The 17,058-nt window shown below is 43.4% G+C and overlaps 1 protein-coding gene across 1 annotated transcript in view; it reads right to left on the bottom strand.

The window, feature by feature from the left end:
* Positions 1-1,335: 1,335 nt before the first annotated feature.
* Positions 1,336-17,058, bottom strand: part of LOC139582222 (uncharacterized) — a 35,650-nt gene continuing 19,927 nt past the window's right edge. Inside the window, exons 4-5 of the mRNA XM_071412188.1 lie at positions 2,092-2,220; positions 1,336-1,782 (exon numbers count right to left, since the gene is read on the bottom strand). Of these exons, the coding sequence (XP_071268289.1) occupies positions 1,742-1,782; positions 2,092-2,220 (170 nt within the window). The 3' untranslated portion in view covers positions 1,336-1,741. The remainder of the gene's footprint in view (positions 1,783-2,091; positions 2,221-17,058) is intronic.

The following is a 17,058-nucleotide window of genomic DNA, read 5'->3' as shown; positions in this document are numbered from 1 at the left end:
ATCAATATCCTAATGGAAGTTGAAACATGATTCATATGAAACATCATTTGACCCAGTTGTTATCCTGCAATCAGACTAATGTCCAGTTTAAATGATTCACGTTTCAATAACAATTCTGACCCTTGTAGTCAACCTGCTGACAGAATCACCTATGCCTCCATTGACCACTTCAATCAAAATCCTCCTCAGAGAATTGATGTAAGTGAAGCTATACTGAACATATTGTAATGGTATCACTCTCCCTCCTATACACTGTTTAAAGCCTTTACTTGGTGTGTGTGTTGTCTCTGTAGGCCTAAAGTGAAGATGCGATGACCTATGCCTCTGTTATTTTCTTTTAGTATGTAGCACAATAGCAGCTTCTTAGAAAAACATATTTAAGCTTTGCTGATAACAGTTTTTTTCCTTCATTACTCACGTTGAAAATGATTTTTACTAAAGTAAGTCAGAACTGATTAACTCCTTTCAAAGAGGTCCTTAACATTGTTGGGGTTTAATTCAGTAATTTACTGTCTTCGCCAGTAGGAGGCAGTATAATTCTCAACTGTGAGATATACTCCCTGTGTCACGTTTACTCCCGCTCCCCCTCTCTGGCGCTCGTTGTTGCCAGTGTGGTGATTATTGCGCACACCTGTCACCATCGTTACTTCTTGCTTCTCGTCTCCCAGCGTCTGTGTTACACCCTGCTAGCTAAGCTATAGCCTAGTTCTCTCTTTCCGTATTGAATATCTTTTCATTTTGTTCCACTAAGAGGCAGCTGCCACAATGAAGCAGAATATTTATTCTGAAACTAAATGAAAATCAAAGATTGTGTTTCAATGTCTTGCCAAGGCTGCACTGTAGCATCTTCTCACAGACGCTAAACCACTAATGGACAGGGGCTTTGACCTGCTTCATTTCTGACCTGGGCCGGTGCACCCCTCCTTAGACAACCTGGTGGTCATACCGATACCAAACTTGATGTGGACACCTGTTTAACGTAGCGTGATACAGCCTCCAGATGTTTGGATTACAGGCAGCACCACTACGCCTGGCAAGAAACTCTGCTGCAGGTAAAGGTGATAAATGGAGTAGTCTGTGACTAGGCTAAAGTCATTTGCAACGTAGGCTAAAGTCATTTGCAATGTCAACGGGAAGAACTGGTGGCTATGGTAAGCAAGGCCTTCAAGTGCTTAAAATTCTTTATTTTGTCATATAAATTCTGAGTAGGCTTTGAGAAAAAGGACAGACACATCTATCTTTGCTGCTGACTAGAAGAAGGTTGTAAATGAAATAAGGTCAATGTATTCATGCTTTACCTGACATTGTGGAAGGGTAGCCTGAAAAACACCTGTAGCTGTTTGAAATACTGTATTTTTATTCGTTTATTTAAAAACAGTTTTAGTCATTAATATACATTTTAGAAGAAGCATTGTACTCATTTTAAGTCTGCTTAGGACACAAATGATTAATTAAACAATACCAAGGAATTTCTCCATGCTGAAGTCATTAACAATGGACAGAAAAAATTAAACACATCAGCCAAGGTTTGCTGATATTTGAATCCCTACTACATAAAGGTGTATAAAAAGATACTATAATATAAGAACACAACTACAAATTAATACATCTTCCACACTATGCACTAAAATATATAAACATCAACTTTAAAAACATTTATACTGTCCTCTGTTACTGAATCAATAAAGCTACAGACAGTTTGAAAGTCTTAGTCCAGCACAGGGAGAAGAGGAACAAGGGGTCATTCCTCCAGGACATGGACCTCAATACCAGAGGCTTCTTCTATACAGAGAACAAAACAACATGTCTCACCATTCATTCTATAGCAGACCATAAAGATGAACTAGTTAATAGGATTAGAGGAACAAGATGAGAATATTCAATGACTATTTATGACCTGATTCTGTTTCAGTTCACACATCTGAAGATCAGAATGTGAATGTAATGTGTTGTTTGTTCCATGTGTTCTATAGATTGATGGAACCATTCATAATGTTTAGGTCTATACAGTCCTATCAGATCTGTGAACTCTGATGTTGTGGGAGGAGTTAGGAACCTAAATGGAACTGGACCAATGCCTGTGAGTCTCACCTGCTTGTGGGGGCAGAGCCTTGGGTGGGCGGTTCCTCCTTGTGTGAATAGTGACTATGGCAGCCATGATGGTCAGTGTCACAAAGAGCATGATGCGACTGATGGGCAACTTAACAACATTACTGGTACCTGGACAATGAGACAGACAGTGATTAAACACAGTCAATCATTTAGATTGATTTAAAGTAAAGTTTGAAGACCAATATCCATCAGCCAAACCCCTCTACAACTTTGTCTCTGTCTGAACAACAAAGATCTAGCTCAGCATTTTAATTTGTGTTTAATGGATTATGATTGTTCACACCATCCACTAAATAATTGAAAGGTTATATAACACCTTAAACCTGGAGTGTTGGTGTTTGGCATCACAGAGAAGCAGAAATTCATACAGGAAGAGAGAAGTGTGAACGGCACCACAGCCAAGTTATAAAATGGAACATGAAAGTTTAGTTTCATGTACAAATGCATGCTTTGTGTTGACCAAGGTAGTACATCTGACTTTGGCCCCATGCTGTACCACTCATACTGTCTACCATAGAACTGAGAAGGGAAACAGTATTAAATACAATACCAGCAGAAGATGGGGTTGACAAGGCTGTACTTCCTGGATAGTAGTGTGGTGGACAGACATATTTGAATAGTGTATATACAGTATATTATATATACATCACACGCAACTTGTAATAAGACCATGAAATTAGCCTATTAAAATGTATATTTGACTCCACATGATAAAAAGTAATATGCAAGATAATCTGGTTGAACCATGTGCAACAATTATTAGTCGTTTAGCTGACTAAGATGAAATAGTTGTCATGAGATTGGAATTCTAAATACAAGTAACGGTTTCACGAGAGAGAGAGAGAAATGTCACTTTGGGGTGTGGGTCGTCCTACAGTAGTGGAACACAGAGTGACCACTTGTCATTGGTGAATAATGGTGACATCACAGTACAGTATGGATCCACTGACTCTGTGTTGCCTATAGAGTTGTTTACTGCAATCTGTTACATCTTTCTCTACTCCATTCTCTAGAGCACTAGACAAGCAGTACTTCCTATCAATATGTTTGGGGCTGTTTTTACATGACCAGTCTTATACTGTTGTGGAGTACTGCTGGTTGTCTTGATGGGAATTAGAGTAGTTACATCAGAACTGTCTGGAAACATCAAATCAAGTGTCTTTCTGGACCCAGTCTCAAACCCTGACACAGCATGGGAAAACCCAGTACCCAGGACCCAGTTCACACATCATACAGATGGGACTATTTAACCTGGGACAGTAGAGATGACATCATCACTATCAGTGCTCTTGTCTTTAATATCTAATTCAGTAGGAGAAGAACATCCTCTTTTAGTGTATTTAAATAACCCATCATCATCATCATCATCATCAGACACAGCAGTAGGTTTCATATCAAATGAATCATTAATCACTAATATTATATCAGGAGAATGAATCAGGTTTGATATTCAACTTTAATATCATCACAGATCTTGTGAACTTATTCATATTCTAGAAGCATAACAAGAACCAGACTTCAGATCTGTCACTGGTGGGGTAGAGGAGACTGAGAAAGAGACAAAGGTATACAGTACTTGTTGGCTGTTTTCACATAGCATATGATTATTAACACCACACTTGTACACAGTGACATTTAAACAGTAATACTCACTAGTTAGAACAGACAGATGAACAGGAGCACCCTCTCCATGTTGTAGTCCAGTCTCTGTAAGGAACTGTTGACAGATGTAGAGTCCAGCATCCTCAGCTCTGACATCACTAACACGTAGAGAACAGTCAGACCCCAAACTCAGTCTGTCAGCCATGTTGTTCAGTTGTTGTCGTTTTATCACCTTCCCTAGACTGACTAGTTCAAAGGCAGTTTCATCTCTGTTGTAGAGCCATGTAGTTGAGGAACAGTCTGGATTACCCACATTGTTACACGGCAGACTGACATCATCTCCCTCTCTGGAGAACATAGAGAGAGTTTCTCCACTGACACCTGACAAGAACATAATATCAGGTCATTATTTTGAATACAGATTAGAATAGAGATGGCGACCATTAATATACTTAAAAGGTATGCTTTTCACATAAATGGAGTCACCATATCCACCGAATGTCACAACAAAAATGTTTACTCAACCAAAGAAATTCTACAATATGAATATATAGAGATGGATTTTCTGAGATGGATAGTTTGCATGTTATTCTCTAAATATCGCACTGGTCTCACCTGTTAGTAGATATAAAAGGGACCCAAGCAGTCCCAAAACAGCCATTTTAACCATTGTCCTCTCTGAGTTCAATGTAACAAGCTGTACTACCACCTGTCCTCTGAACAAGTGTCTAACCCCGACACAGAGACAGTATGATCTGAGTTCAATGTAACAAGCTGCACCACCAGTCCTCTGAACTAGTGTCTAACCCCGACACAGAGACAGTATGATCTGAGTTCAATGTAACAAGCTGTACCACCACCAGTCCTCTGAACAAGTGTCTAACCCCGACACAGAGACAGTATGATCTGAGTTCAATGTAACAAGCTGTACCACCACCAGTCCTCTGAACAAGTGTCTAACACCGACACAGAGACAGTATGATCTGAGTTCAATGTAACAAGCTGTACCACCACCAGTCCTCTGAACAAGTGTCTAACACCGACACAGAGACAGTATGATCTGAGTTCAATGTAACAAGCTGTACCACCACCTGTACCCTTTTCCACCATCATTTGCAAATAAATTCATAAAAAATCCTACAATGTGATTGTCTGGATTTTCTTTTCTAATTTTGTCTGTTGAAATGCACCTATGATGAAAATTACAGGCCTCTCATCTTTTTAAGTGGGAGAACTTGCACAATTGGTGGCTGACTAAATACTTTTTTGCCCCACTGTATGTATGTCTGCAACTGGTTCTCTTTGTGGTTATTTCAGCTCAGACCACTTCTGTTTTTCTGTTGCTGAGCAGAGAGAGAAATAGAGAAGGAGAGAGGAGAGAGGAGAATAGAGCAGGGCAGATGAGAAGAGAGTACAGTGGAAAGCAGAGAAGAGGAAAGAAGATGAGAGAGGAGAGTAGAACAGAGTAGAGGAGAGAGTAGAGAGGAGAAGAGGGTAGAGGGGAGAAGAGAGTAGAGAGGAGAGAGGAGAGAGGAGAATAGAGGAGAGGAGAGAAAAGGGTAGAGGAGAGAGAAGAGGGTAGAAGGGAGAGAGAGAGGAGAGGAGGAGAGAGGAGAGGAAAAGAGGGGAGAGAGGAGAGAGGAAAGGAGAGTAGGAGAGAGGAGAGAGAGGAGAGGGTAGAGTAGAGGAGAGAGTAGAGAGCAGAGGAGAGTATAGGAGAGAGGAGAGGAGAATAGAGGAGAGGAGGAGAATAGAGGAGAGGAGAGAGAGGGGAGAGTAGAGGGGAGAGTAGAAGAGAGAGTAGAGAGCAGAGGAGAGTATAGGAGAGTGGAGAGGAGAGGAGGAGAATAGAGGAGAGGAGAGAGGAGAGAGAGGAGAGGGGAGAGTAGAGAGCAGAGGAGAGTAGAGAGCAGAGGAGAGTAGAGAGCAGAGGAGAGTAGAGAGCAGAGGAGAGTAGAGAGCAGAGGAGAGTAGAGAGCAGAGGAGAGTAGAGAGCAGAGGAGAGGAGAGGAGAGTTGAGAGTAGAGGGGAGGAGAGGAGAGGAGTGGAGAGGAAAGGAGAGTTGAGAGTAGAGGAGAGAGGAGAGCAAAGGAGAGAGGAGAGTAGAGGAGACAGGAGAGAAGCGGAGAGAAGAGGAGAGGAGAGAGGAGAGGAGAGAAGAGGAGAGGAGAGGAGAGTTACATTTACATTTACATTTAAGTCATTTAGCAGACGCTCTTATCCAGAGCGACTTACAAATTGGTGCATTCACCTTATGATATCCAGTGGAACAACCACTTTACAATAGTGCATCTAACTCTTTTAAGGGGGGGGGGGTTAGAAGGATTACTTCATCCTATCCTAGGTATTCCTTAAAGAGGTGGGGTTTCAGGTGTCTCCGGAAGGTGGTGATTGACTCCGCTGACCTGGCGTCGTGAGGGAGTTTGTTCCACCATTGGGGTGCCAGAGCAGCGAACAGTTTTGACTGGGCTGAGCGGGAACTGTACTTCCTCAGAGGTAGGGAGGCGAGCAGGCCAGAGGTGGATGAACACAGTGCCCTTGTTTGGGTGTAGGGCCTGATCAGAGCCTGAAGGTACGGAGGTGCCGTTCCCCTCACAGCTCCGTAGGCAAGCACCATGGTCTTGTAACGGATGCGAGCTTCAACTGGAAGCCAGTGGAGAGAGCGGAGGAGCGGGGTGACGTGAGAGAACTTGGGAAAGTTGAACACCAGACGGGCTGCGGCGTTCTGGATGAGTTGTAGGGGTTTAATGGCACAGGCAGGGAGCCCAGCCAACAGCGAGTTGCAGTAATCCAGACGGGAGATGACAAGTGCCTGGATTAGGACCTGCGCCGCTTCCTGCGTGAGGCAGGGTCGTACTCTGCGAATGTTGTAGAGCATGAACCTACAGGAACGGGTCACCGCCTTGATGTTAGTTGAGAACGACAGGGTGTTGTCCAGGATCACGCCAAGGTTCTTAGCACTCTGGGAGGAGGACACAATGGAGTTGTCAACCGTGATGGCGAGATCATGGAACGGGCAGTCCTTCCCCGGGAGGAAGAGCAGCTCCGTCTTGCCGAGGTTCAGCTTGAGGTGGTGATCCGTCATCCACACTGATATGTCTGCCAGACATGCAGAGATGCGATTCACCACCTGGTTATCAGAGGGGGGAAAGGAGAAGATTAATTGTGTGTCGTCTGCATAGCAATGATAGGAGAGACCATGTGAGGATATGACAGAGCCAAGTGACTTGGTGTATAGCGAGAATAGGAGAGGGCCTAGAACAGAGCCCTGGGGGACACCAGTGGTGAGAGCACGTGGTGCGGAGACAGATTCTCGCCACGCCACCTGGTAGGAGCGACCTGTCAGGTAGGACGCAATCCAAGCGTGGGCCGCGCCGGAGATGCCCAGCTCGGAGAGGGTGGAGAGGAGGATCTGATGGTTCACAGTATCAAAGGCAGCCGATAGGTCTAGAAGGATGAGAGCAGAGGAGAGAGAGTTAGCTTTAGCAGTGCGGAGCGCCTCCGTGACACACAGAAGAGCAGTCTCAGTTGAATGACTAGTCTTGAAACCTGACTGATTTGGATCAAGAAGGTCATTCTGAGAGAGATAGCAGGAGAGCTGGCCAAGGACGGCACGTTCAAGAGTTTTGGAGAGAAAAGAAAGAAGGGATACTGGTCTGTAGTTGTTGACATCGGAGGGATCGAGTGTAGGTTTTTTCAGAAGGGGTGCAACTCTCGCTCTCTTGAAGACGGAAGGGACGTAGCCAGCGGTCAAGGATGAGTTGAAGAGAGAGATGAGGAGAGAGGAGAGTAGAGGAGAGTAGAGGAGAGAGAAGAGTAGAGAGGGGAGAGTTGAGGAGAGAGGAGAGTAGAGAGGGGAGAGTTGAGGAGAGAGGAGAGTAGAGGAGAGTAGATTAGAGGAGGAGATAAAAGAGGAGAGTAGAGGCGAGTAGAGGAGAGAGGAGAGTAGAGGAGAGTAGAGGAGAGAGGAGAGCGAAGGAGAGAGGAGAGCGAAGGAGAGAGGAGATACAAGAGTAGAGGAGAGAGGAAGTGGAGAGCAAAGGAGAGAGGAGATTAGAGGAGAGAGGAGAGCAGAGGAGAGAGGACAGTAGAGGAAAGAGGAGGAGGGTAGAGGAAAGCAGAGGAGAGGAGAGTTGAGGGGAGAGGGGAATAGAGAGGAGAAGAGAAGAGGAGAGTTGTGGAGAGTAGCGGAGAGTAGAGAGAGGAAAGCAGAGAAGAGGAGAGAGGAAAGCAGAGAATAGAGGAAAGAAGAGGAGAATAGAGGAGAATTGAGGGGAGAGGAGAGGATAGTAGAGGAGAGTAGAGGAGAGAGGAGAGCAAAGGAGAGAGGAGAGCAAAGGAGAGAGGAGAGCAAAGGAGAGAGGAGAGGAGAGGAGAGAGGAGAGCAGAGGAGAGAGGACAGTAGAGGAAAGAGGAGGAGGGTAGAGGAAAGCAGAGGAGAGGTGTGTTGAGAGGAGAGGGGAATAGAGAGGAGAGAAGAGAAGAGTTGTGGAGAGTAGCGGAGAGTAGAGAGAGGAAAGCAGAGAAGAGGAGAGAGGAAAGCAGAGAAGAGAGGAAAGAAGAGGAGAATAGAGGAGAATTGAGGATAGTAGAGGATAGTAGAGGATAGTAGAGGAGAGTAGAGGAGAGTGGTGAAAAGAGAAGAGGAGAGAGGAGAGTAGAGGAGAGTAGAGGAGAGAGGAGAGTAGAGGAGAGAGGAGAGCAAAGGAGAGAGGAGAGCAGACGAGAGAGGAGAGTAGAGGAGAGAAGCGGAGAGAAGAAGAGAGGAGAGAAGAGGAGAGTAGAGGAGAGTTGAAGAGAGAGATGAGGAGAGAGGAGAGTTGAGGAGAGTAGAGTAGAGGAGAGCGGAGAGTAGAGGAGAGAGAAGAGTAGAGAGAGGAGAGAAGAGGATAGAGGAGAGGAGAGGAGAGAGGAGAGACAAGAGTAGAGGAGAGTAGAGGAGAGGACAGAGAGGAGGAGAGAGGAGAGTAGAGGACAGAGGAGAGTAGAGGAGAGTAGAGGAGAGAGTAGAGGACAGAGTAGTGGAGAGTAGAGGAGAGAGAGGAGAGAGGAAAGAAGAGGAGAGAGGAGAATAGAGGGGAGGAGAGAGAGTAGAGGAGAGGAGAGAGAGTAGAGGAGAGGAGAGAGAGGAGAGTATGACTCCGGTAGTCCAGGCTGTACATGAGTAGTGAACCGCTGGATCTCACAGGCCACTGAGATGTGTTTTTAATGATGATTACTAGATGGATAAGGTAGTGTGTACATAGAGCACAATAGCAACATATTTTAGCTTTGCTCATAAAACATATTTGTTATTGACAGTTGTGGCTGCTTTGCGTGATGTATTGTTGTCTTTACCTTCTTGCCCTTTGTGCTGTTGTCTGTGCACAAAAATGCTTATACCATGTTTTGTGCTGCTACCATGTTGTGTTGCTACCATGTTGTCATGTTGTGTTGCTACCATGTTGTCATGTTGTGTTGCTACCATGTTGTGCCACCATGTTGTCATGTTGTGTTGCTACCATGTTGTCATGTTGTGTTGCTACCATGTTGTCATGTTGTTTTGCCACCATGTTGTCATGTTGTGTTGCTAGCATGTTGTGTTGCTACCATGTTGTCATGTGTTGCTACCATGTTGTCATGTTGTTTTGCCACCATGTTGTCATGTTGTGTTGCTACCATGTTGTCATGTTGTGTTGCTACCATGTTGTCATGTTGTGTTGCTACCATGTTGTCATCATGTGTTGCTACCATGTTGTTTTGCCACCATGTTGTCATGTTGTTTTGCCACCCTGTTGTCATGTTGTGTTGCTACCATGTTGTCATGTTGTTTTGCCACCATGTTGTCATTTTGTGTTGCCACCATGTTGTCATGTTGTGTTGCTACCATGTTGTTTTGCTACCATGTTGTCATGTTGTGTTGCTACCATGTTGTTTTGCCACCATGTTGTCATGTTGTTTTGCCACCATGTTGTTTTGCCACCATGTTGTCATGTTGTTTTGCCACCATGTTGTCATGTTGTGTTGCTACCATGTTGTCATGTTGTTTTGCCACCATGTTGTCATTTTGTGTTGCCACCATGTTGTCATGTTGTGTTGCTACCATGTTGTGTTGCTACCATGTTGTCATGTTGTTTTGCCACCATGTTGTCATTTTGTGTTGCCACCATGTTGTCATGTTGTGTTGCTACCATGTTGTTTTGCCACCATGTTGTCATGTTGTTTTGCCACCATGTTGTCATGTTGTGTTGCTACCATGTTCTCATGTTGTTTTGCCACCATGTTGTCATGTTGTTTTGCCACCATGTTGTCATGTTGTGTTGCTACCATGTTGTCATGTTGTTTTGCCACCATGTTGTCATTTTGTGTTGCCACCATGTTGTCATGTTGTGTTGCCACCATTTTGTTTTACCACCATGTTGTCATGTTGTGTTGCCACCATGTCGTCATGTTGTGTTGCCACCATGTTGTCATGTTGTTTTGCCACCATGTTGTCATTTTGTGTTGCCACCATGTTGTCATGTTGTGTTGCCACCATTTTGTTTTACCACCATGTTGTCATGTTGTGTTGCCACCATGTCGTCATGTTGTGTTGCCACCATGTTGTCATGTTGTGTTGCCACCATGTTGTCATGTTGTGTTGCTACCATGTTGTTTTACCACCTTGTTGTCATGTTGTGTTGCTACCATGTTGTCATGTTGTGTTTCTACCATGTTGTTTTGACACCATGTTGTCATGTTGTGTTTCTACCATGTTGTCATGTTGTGTTGCTACCATGTTGTTTTACCACCTTGTTGTCATGTTGTGTTGCTACCATGTTGTCATGTTGTGTTGCTACCATGTTGTTTTGCCACCATGTTGTCATGTTCTGATGCTACCATGTTGTCATGTTGTGTTGCTACCATGTTGTCATGTTGTGTTGCTACCATGTTGTTTTGCCACCATGTTGTCATGTTGTGTTGCTACCATGTTGTCATGTTGTGTTGCTACCATGTTGTTTTACCACCTTGTTGTCATGTTGTGTTGCTACCATGTTGTCATGTTGTGTTGCTACCATGTTGTTTTGCTACCATGTTGTCATGTTGTGTTGCTACCATGTTGTCATGTTGTGTTGCTACCATGTTTTTTTACCACCTTGTTGTCATGTTGTGTTGCTACCATGTTGTCATGTTGTGTTGCTACCATGTTGTTTTGCCACCATGTTGTCATGTTGTGATGCTACCATGTTGTCATGTTGTGTTGCCACCATGTTGTCATGTTGTGTTGCCACCATGTTGTCATGTTGTGTTGCCACCATGTTGTCATGTTGTGTTGCTACCATGTTGTTTTACCACCTTGTTGTCATGTTGTGTTGCTACCATGTTGTCATGTTGTGTTGCTACCATGTTGTTTTGCCACCATGTTGTCATGTTGTGTTGCTACCATGTTGTCATGTTGTGTTGCTACCATGTTGTTTTACCACCTTGTTGTCATGTTGTGTTGCTACCATGTTGTCATGTTGTGTTGCTACCATGTTGTTTTGCCACCATGTTGTCATGTTGTGATGCTACCATGTTGTCATGTTGTGTTGCTACCATGTTGTCATGTTGTGTTGCTACCATGTTGTCATGTTGTGTTGCTACCATGTTGTCATGTTGTGTTGCTACCATGCCGTCTTGTCATATGTTGCTGCCTTGCTATGTTGTTGTCTTAGGGTCTCTCTTTATGTAGTGTTGTCTCTTGTCGTGATGAGTGTTTTGTCCTTATATATTTATTACTTATATATTTATTACTTATATATTTATTACTTATATTTATTTCTTCATTTTTTCATCCCAGTCCGTCCGAACAGGAGGTCTTCTGCCTTTTGGTAGGCCGTCATTGTAAATAAGAATTTATTCCTAATTGACCTGCCTAGTTAAATAAAGTTTAAATAAAATAAATATTCCTATACCAGCTTATAGAAGCAGCACAACTGTGTTTGTAGCTACAAGGTCTATAAAGGATCTGAGAATGGTTGTCACGACTTCCACCGAAGTCGGCTCCTCTCCTTGTTTGGGCGACGTTCGGCGGTCGACTTCACCGGCCTTCAAGCCATCGCCGCTCCATTTTTCATTGTTCCATTTGTTTTGTCTTGTTCCCCGCACACCTGGCTTACATTCCCTAATTACATTGTGTATATATATTCCTCTGTTCCCCCCATGTTCTTGTGTGGAATTGTTTGTTTGTTACGTGTAGTTGGCATCAGGCTGGTTTGCGCCGGGTCTGTGTTTGGCCCGTGTGTTTTGTTTATTTGTACCGTTCGTGTACTTTGGCCGTTATTTGCTGTTTTCATTGGGTATGAATAAAGTGCACCTATTATCACCCATCTGTGCTCTCCTGCACCTGACTTGCCTTCAACCAGTAGCGCACATCGTGACAATGGTTATGCGTTTACAAACTAAATATGCAAACCATTTCCTCTAAAGGCTGATATCCCACCTTGGTAATGGAGGGGATTTCAATTGTTAGAGAGGTGAATGTAACTGCAACCGAACATGTACAGTGGGGCAAAAAAAGTATTTAGTCAGCCACCAATTGTGCAAGTTCTCCCACTTAAAAAGATGAGAGAGGCCTGTAATTTTCATCATAGGTACACTTCAACTATGACAGACAAAATGAGAAAAAAATATCCAGAAAATCACATTGTAGGATTTTTAATGAATTTATTTGCAAATAATGGTGGAAAATATGTATTTGGTCAATAACAAAAGTTTATCTCAATACTTATACTAAATACTAACTAATAACTAATATACTAATCTAGCACTGTAGAAAATTACCCAGACTGATTCTAGCTGTCCCCCCAGTAACCAGGGCCTGTCCCTACCCCACGTCCTCCTTCTGCACTGCCAGGATCCACCGTGAACGCCTCCCTGCCATCGTATCCAGGACCTGCCACTCACCGTGACAGAAGCAGGTCAGTGGTCAAAAACACAGGCTCCATCCCAGAACTCGTTCCTCCCTGACCTCCCTTTCCTGAAACTGCTTTTTATTGGATTTGAGTTCATGTACAGAGACAGACAGAAGTTCAATATAAACAAAGTGCAGATATGTTATGTTTGAATCATGTTCTTATGCCTATCATTGTTAGTAATGCTCACTGTTTTTACAATGTGGAATTACATTTTAGGTGTGGTGAAGTAAAGGCATATTTCCATCTCTGTATGGGCAGCAGTTATATTCTACCCTACTCTGATAAAGGTATTTATAGGTTCTGTCTTGTCCCTCCAGCCCAGAGAGGAGTCCCATCACCAGGCCTTGGACAGCTGCACCATGCCCCCTGCTGGGTAGTACCAGTGATTTGGTGTTGTTCCTATCTGTTTAGTACAACTTTTGATGATGCACTGTCCATATATTAAGGCAGATTCTACCTGTTTGTGTATAACATCACATTGTATGTTTCTGCATATGTACCAATATGTTCTATACCTGTCAAGGACTGAACTGGACATCCAATCACGTTCCTGTAATAGCAGGGTATATTCCTCATACCAGCTTATAGAAGCAGCACATAACTGTGTTAGCAGTGAAAATGTATAAAAAATGATATATTTGTGAATTATGTGTTTACAAACTAAAGATGTCCTCCTTTTTATCAAAATACTTCCTCTAAAGGCTGATATCCCACCTTGGTAATAGAGGGAATTTCAATTGTTAGAGAGGTAAATGTAACTGAAACCAAACATGAACCTATATAAACATGAGAATGAATATGAATGTCGATGTCTGCAACTGGTCCTTCTTTCAGTGGTTATTTCAGCTCAGACCACTTCTGTTTTTCTGAGGCTGAGCAGAGAGAGAAAAAGAGGTCATTACACTTCACCCTAAAAATAACATAGCTAGTAATTTCACGCTTTCGAAATAATACAAATAATATTCAAATCAAACGTTAGTAGTCACATGCGCCGAATACAACCAGTGTAGACCTTACAGTGAAATGCTGAATACAATAGGTAGACCTTACTGTGAAATGCTGAATACAACAGGTGTAGACCTTTCTGTGAAATGCTGAATACAACAGGTGTAGACCTTACTGTGAAATGCTGAATACAACAGGTGTAGACCTTACTGTGAAATGCTGAATACAACAGGTGTAGACCTTACTGTGAAATGCTGAATACAACCAGTGTAGACCTTACAGTGAAATGCTGAATACAATAGGTAGACCTTACTGTGAAATGCTGAATACAACAGGTGTAGACCTTACTGTGAAATGCTGAATACAACAGGTGTAGACCTTACTGTGAAATGCTGAATACAACAGGTAGACCTTACTGTGAAATGCTGAATACAACAGGTGTAGACCTTACTGTGAAATGCTGAATACAACAGGTGTAGACCTTACTGTGAAATGCTGAATACAACAGGTGTAGACCTTACTGTGAAATGCTTACTTACAAGCCCTTAACCAACAGTGCAGTTCAAGAAAGAGTTAAGAAATGATTTACCAAATAAACTAATGTTAAAAATAATAAAAGTAACACAATAAAATAACAATAACGAGGCTATATACAGGGAGTACCGGTAATGATTCAATAAGGGGGGGTACAGGTTAGTAGAGGTGATCAGGCCTACCACTGATGTGTCGTCAGCAAACTTAATGATGTTGTTGGAGTTGTGTTTGGCCGCTCTGTCATAGGTGAACAGGGAGTACAGGAGAGGACTAAGCACACACCCCTGAGTGGCTCCAGTGTTGAGGATCAGCATGGCAGACGTGTTGTTGCCGACCCTTACCACCTGGGGGCGGGCCCGTCAGGAAGTCCAGGATCCAGTTGCAGAGTGAGGTGTTTAGTTCCAGGGTCCTTAGCTTTGTGGGCACTCTGGTGTTGAATGCTGAGCTGTAGTCGATGAACAGCATTCTCACATAGGTGTTCCTTTTGTCCAGGTGGGAAAGGGCAGTGTGGAGTGCAATTGAGATTGCGTCATCTGCGGATCTGTTGGGGCGGTATGCAAATTGGAGTGGGTCTAGGGTGTCCAGGATGCTGCTGCTGATGTGAGCCATGACCAGCCTTTCAAAGCACTTCATGGCTACCGACGTCAGTGCTGCGGGCGGTAATTATTCTGGCAATTTACCTTTGCTTCCTTGGGCACAGGAACTATGGTGGTCTGCTTGAAACATGTTAGTATTACAGACTCAGTCAAGGAGAGGTTGAATATGAAGACACTTGCCAGATGGTCAGCGCATGCTTTGAGTACACATCCTGGTAATATGTCTGGCCCCGCGGATTTGTGAATGTTGACCTGTTTAAAGGGGTTGTTTACATCAGAGTTGTTTACATCGGAGTTGTTATCACACAGTTGTACGGAATTCTGGTGCTCTTATGCATGCTTCAGTGTTGCTTGCTTCGAACTGAGCATAAAAAGGCATTTAGCTCGTCTGCTAGGCTCGCGTCACTAGACAGCTCACATCTGGTTTTCCCTTCGTAGTCCGTAAAAGTTTTCAGACGAACGTCAGAGCCGGTGTAGTAGGATTCAATCTTAATCCTGTATTGACGTTTTGCCAGTTTGATGGTTCGTCTGAGGGCGTAGCGGGATTTCTTATAAGTGTCCGGATTAGTGTCCCGCTCCTTGAAAGCGACAGCTCTGGCCTTGAACTCGATGCTGATTTTGCCTGTAATCCATGGCTTCTGGTTGGGATATGTACGCACGGTCACTGTGGGGACGATGTCGTCGATGCATTTATTGATGAAGACGATAACTGAGGTGGTATACTCCTCAATGCCATTGGATGAATCCCGGAACATATTCCAGTCTGTGCTAGTGAAACAGTCCTGTAGCGTAGCATCCGTGTCATCTGACCATTTCCATATTGAGCGAGTCACTGGTCCTGCTTTAGTTTAGCTTGTAAGTAGGAACCAGGAGGATAGAATTATGGTCAGATTTGCCAAATGGAGGACGAGGGAAAGCTTTGTATGTGTCTCTGTGTGTGGAGTAAAGGTGGTCTAGAGTTGTTTTTCCTCTGGTTGGACATGTGACATGCTGCTAGAAATGAGGTAAAACAGATTTAAGTTTGCCTGCATTAAAGTCCCTGGCCACTAGAAGCGCCTTTTCTTGATTAGCATTTTTTTGTTTGTTTATAGCCTTATACAGCTGGTTGAGTGCCGTATTAGTACACACATCGGTTTGTGGTGCTAAATAGACGGCAATTAATCATTTTGGTAGATAGTGTGGTCTACAGCTTATCATGAGTTACTCTACCTCAGGTGAGCAATACCTCGAGACTTCTTTGATATTAGACATCGCACACCAGCTGTTATTGACAAATAGAGACACACCCCCGCCCCTCGTTTTACCAGAAGTAGCTTCTCTGTCCTGCCGATTGCATGGAAATCCCGCCAGCTGTATATTGTCCGACTCGTTGAAAGATAAAATATTACAGTTTTTAATATCCCATTGGTAGGATAATCTTGATCGTAGATCGTCCATTTTGTTTTCCAATGATTACACGTTGGCCAATAGAACGGATGGCAGTGGGGGTTTACTGACTCACCTATGAATTCTCAGAAGGCAGCCTGACCTCCGCCCCATTTTTCTCTGTCTTTTCTTCAAGCAAATGACAAGTTTGGGCCCGTTCCCGAGAAAGAAGTATATCCTTCACGTCGGACTCGTTAAAGAAAAAATCTTTGTCCTGTTCGAGTTGAGTAATCACTGCTCTGATGTCCAGAAGTTTTCGCTCATAAGAGACGGGACAAGCAACATTATGTACAAAATAAGGAAATAAAGAAGGTACAAACAAAGCGAAAAACAAACTGAATAACACAGTTGGTTAGGAGCACATAAAATGGCAGGCTTCCCCTCCGGTGACATTGTTCAAATATTGAGATGCATTTGCATTTTGCAACTCAACAACATAGAAAGTAGAATATATTAAGCTTGGTATATATGATGTATTTGTAACAGTAAAATTGAAATATCTCCTTGTCTTTCACAGTCTCCCTGTCCACAACAGTGACAGATCTAAAGCCTGATGGAACAGTGACAGATCTAAAGCCTGATGGAACAGTGACATTAAGGTGCTCTCTACTCACTTTTGACGGAAGGTGTAACTCACACATCATTAGTGGTGTTACACTGAGCTGGTGGATGAGACAAGTACTGATCTGCAGTGAGACTCCAGATATCAGGTCACACAACATTCTCTGTGTCATCACTGTGACAATCCAGAGGGAGGACAACAACAGGAAGTGGACACGTCAGCTGACTGAAGGAGGAAAAGTGAAGACCTCCATTGACTTCACCTCCATGTTCTCAGGAAGGTATGTATTCTTGTTATAATTTGGAAATAAAGTTAACAACATTTGTAATGTCATTAAAGTGAATGTCAAACCTGATCCTTTCTCCTG

The sequence above is a fragment of the Salvelinus alpinus genome, chromosome 8 (genome assembly GCF_045679555.1).
Source record: "Salvelinus alpinus chromosome 8, SLU_Salpinus.1, whole genome shotgun sequence".
NCBI classification, from domain to species: Eukaryota; Metazoa; Chordata; class Actinopteri; order Salmoniformes; family Salmonidae; genus Salvelinus; species Salvelinus alpinus.
The sequence above is the reverse complement of the archived record's forward strand: the minus strand, read 5'-3'. Positions and strand labels throughout refer to the sequence as shown.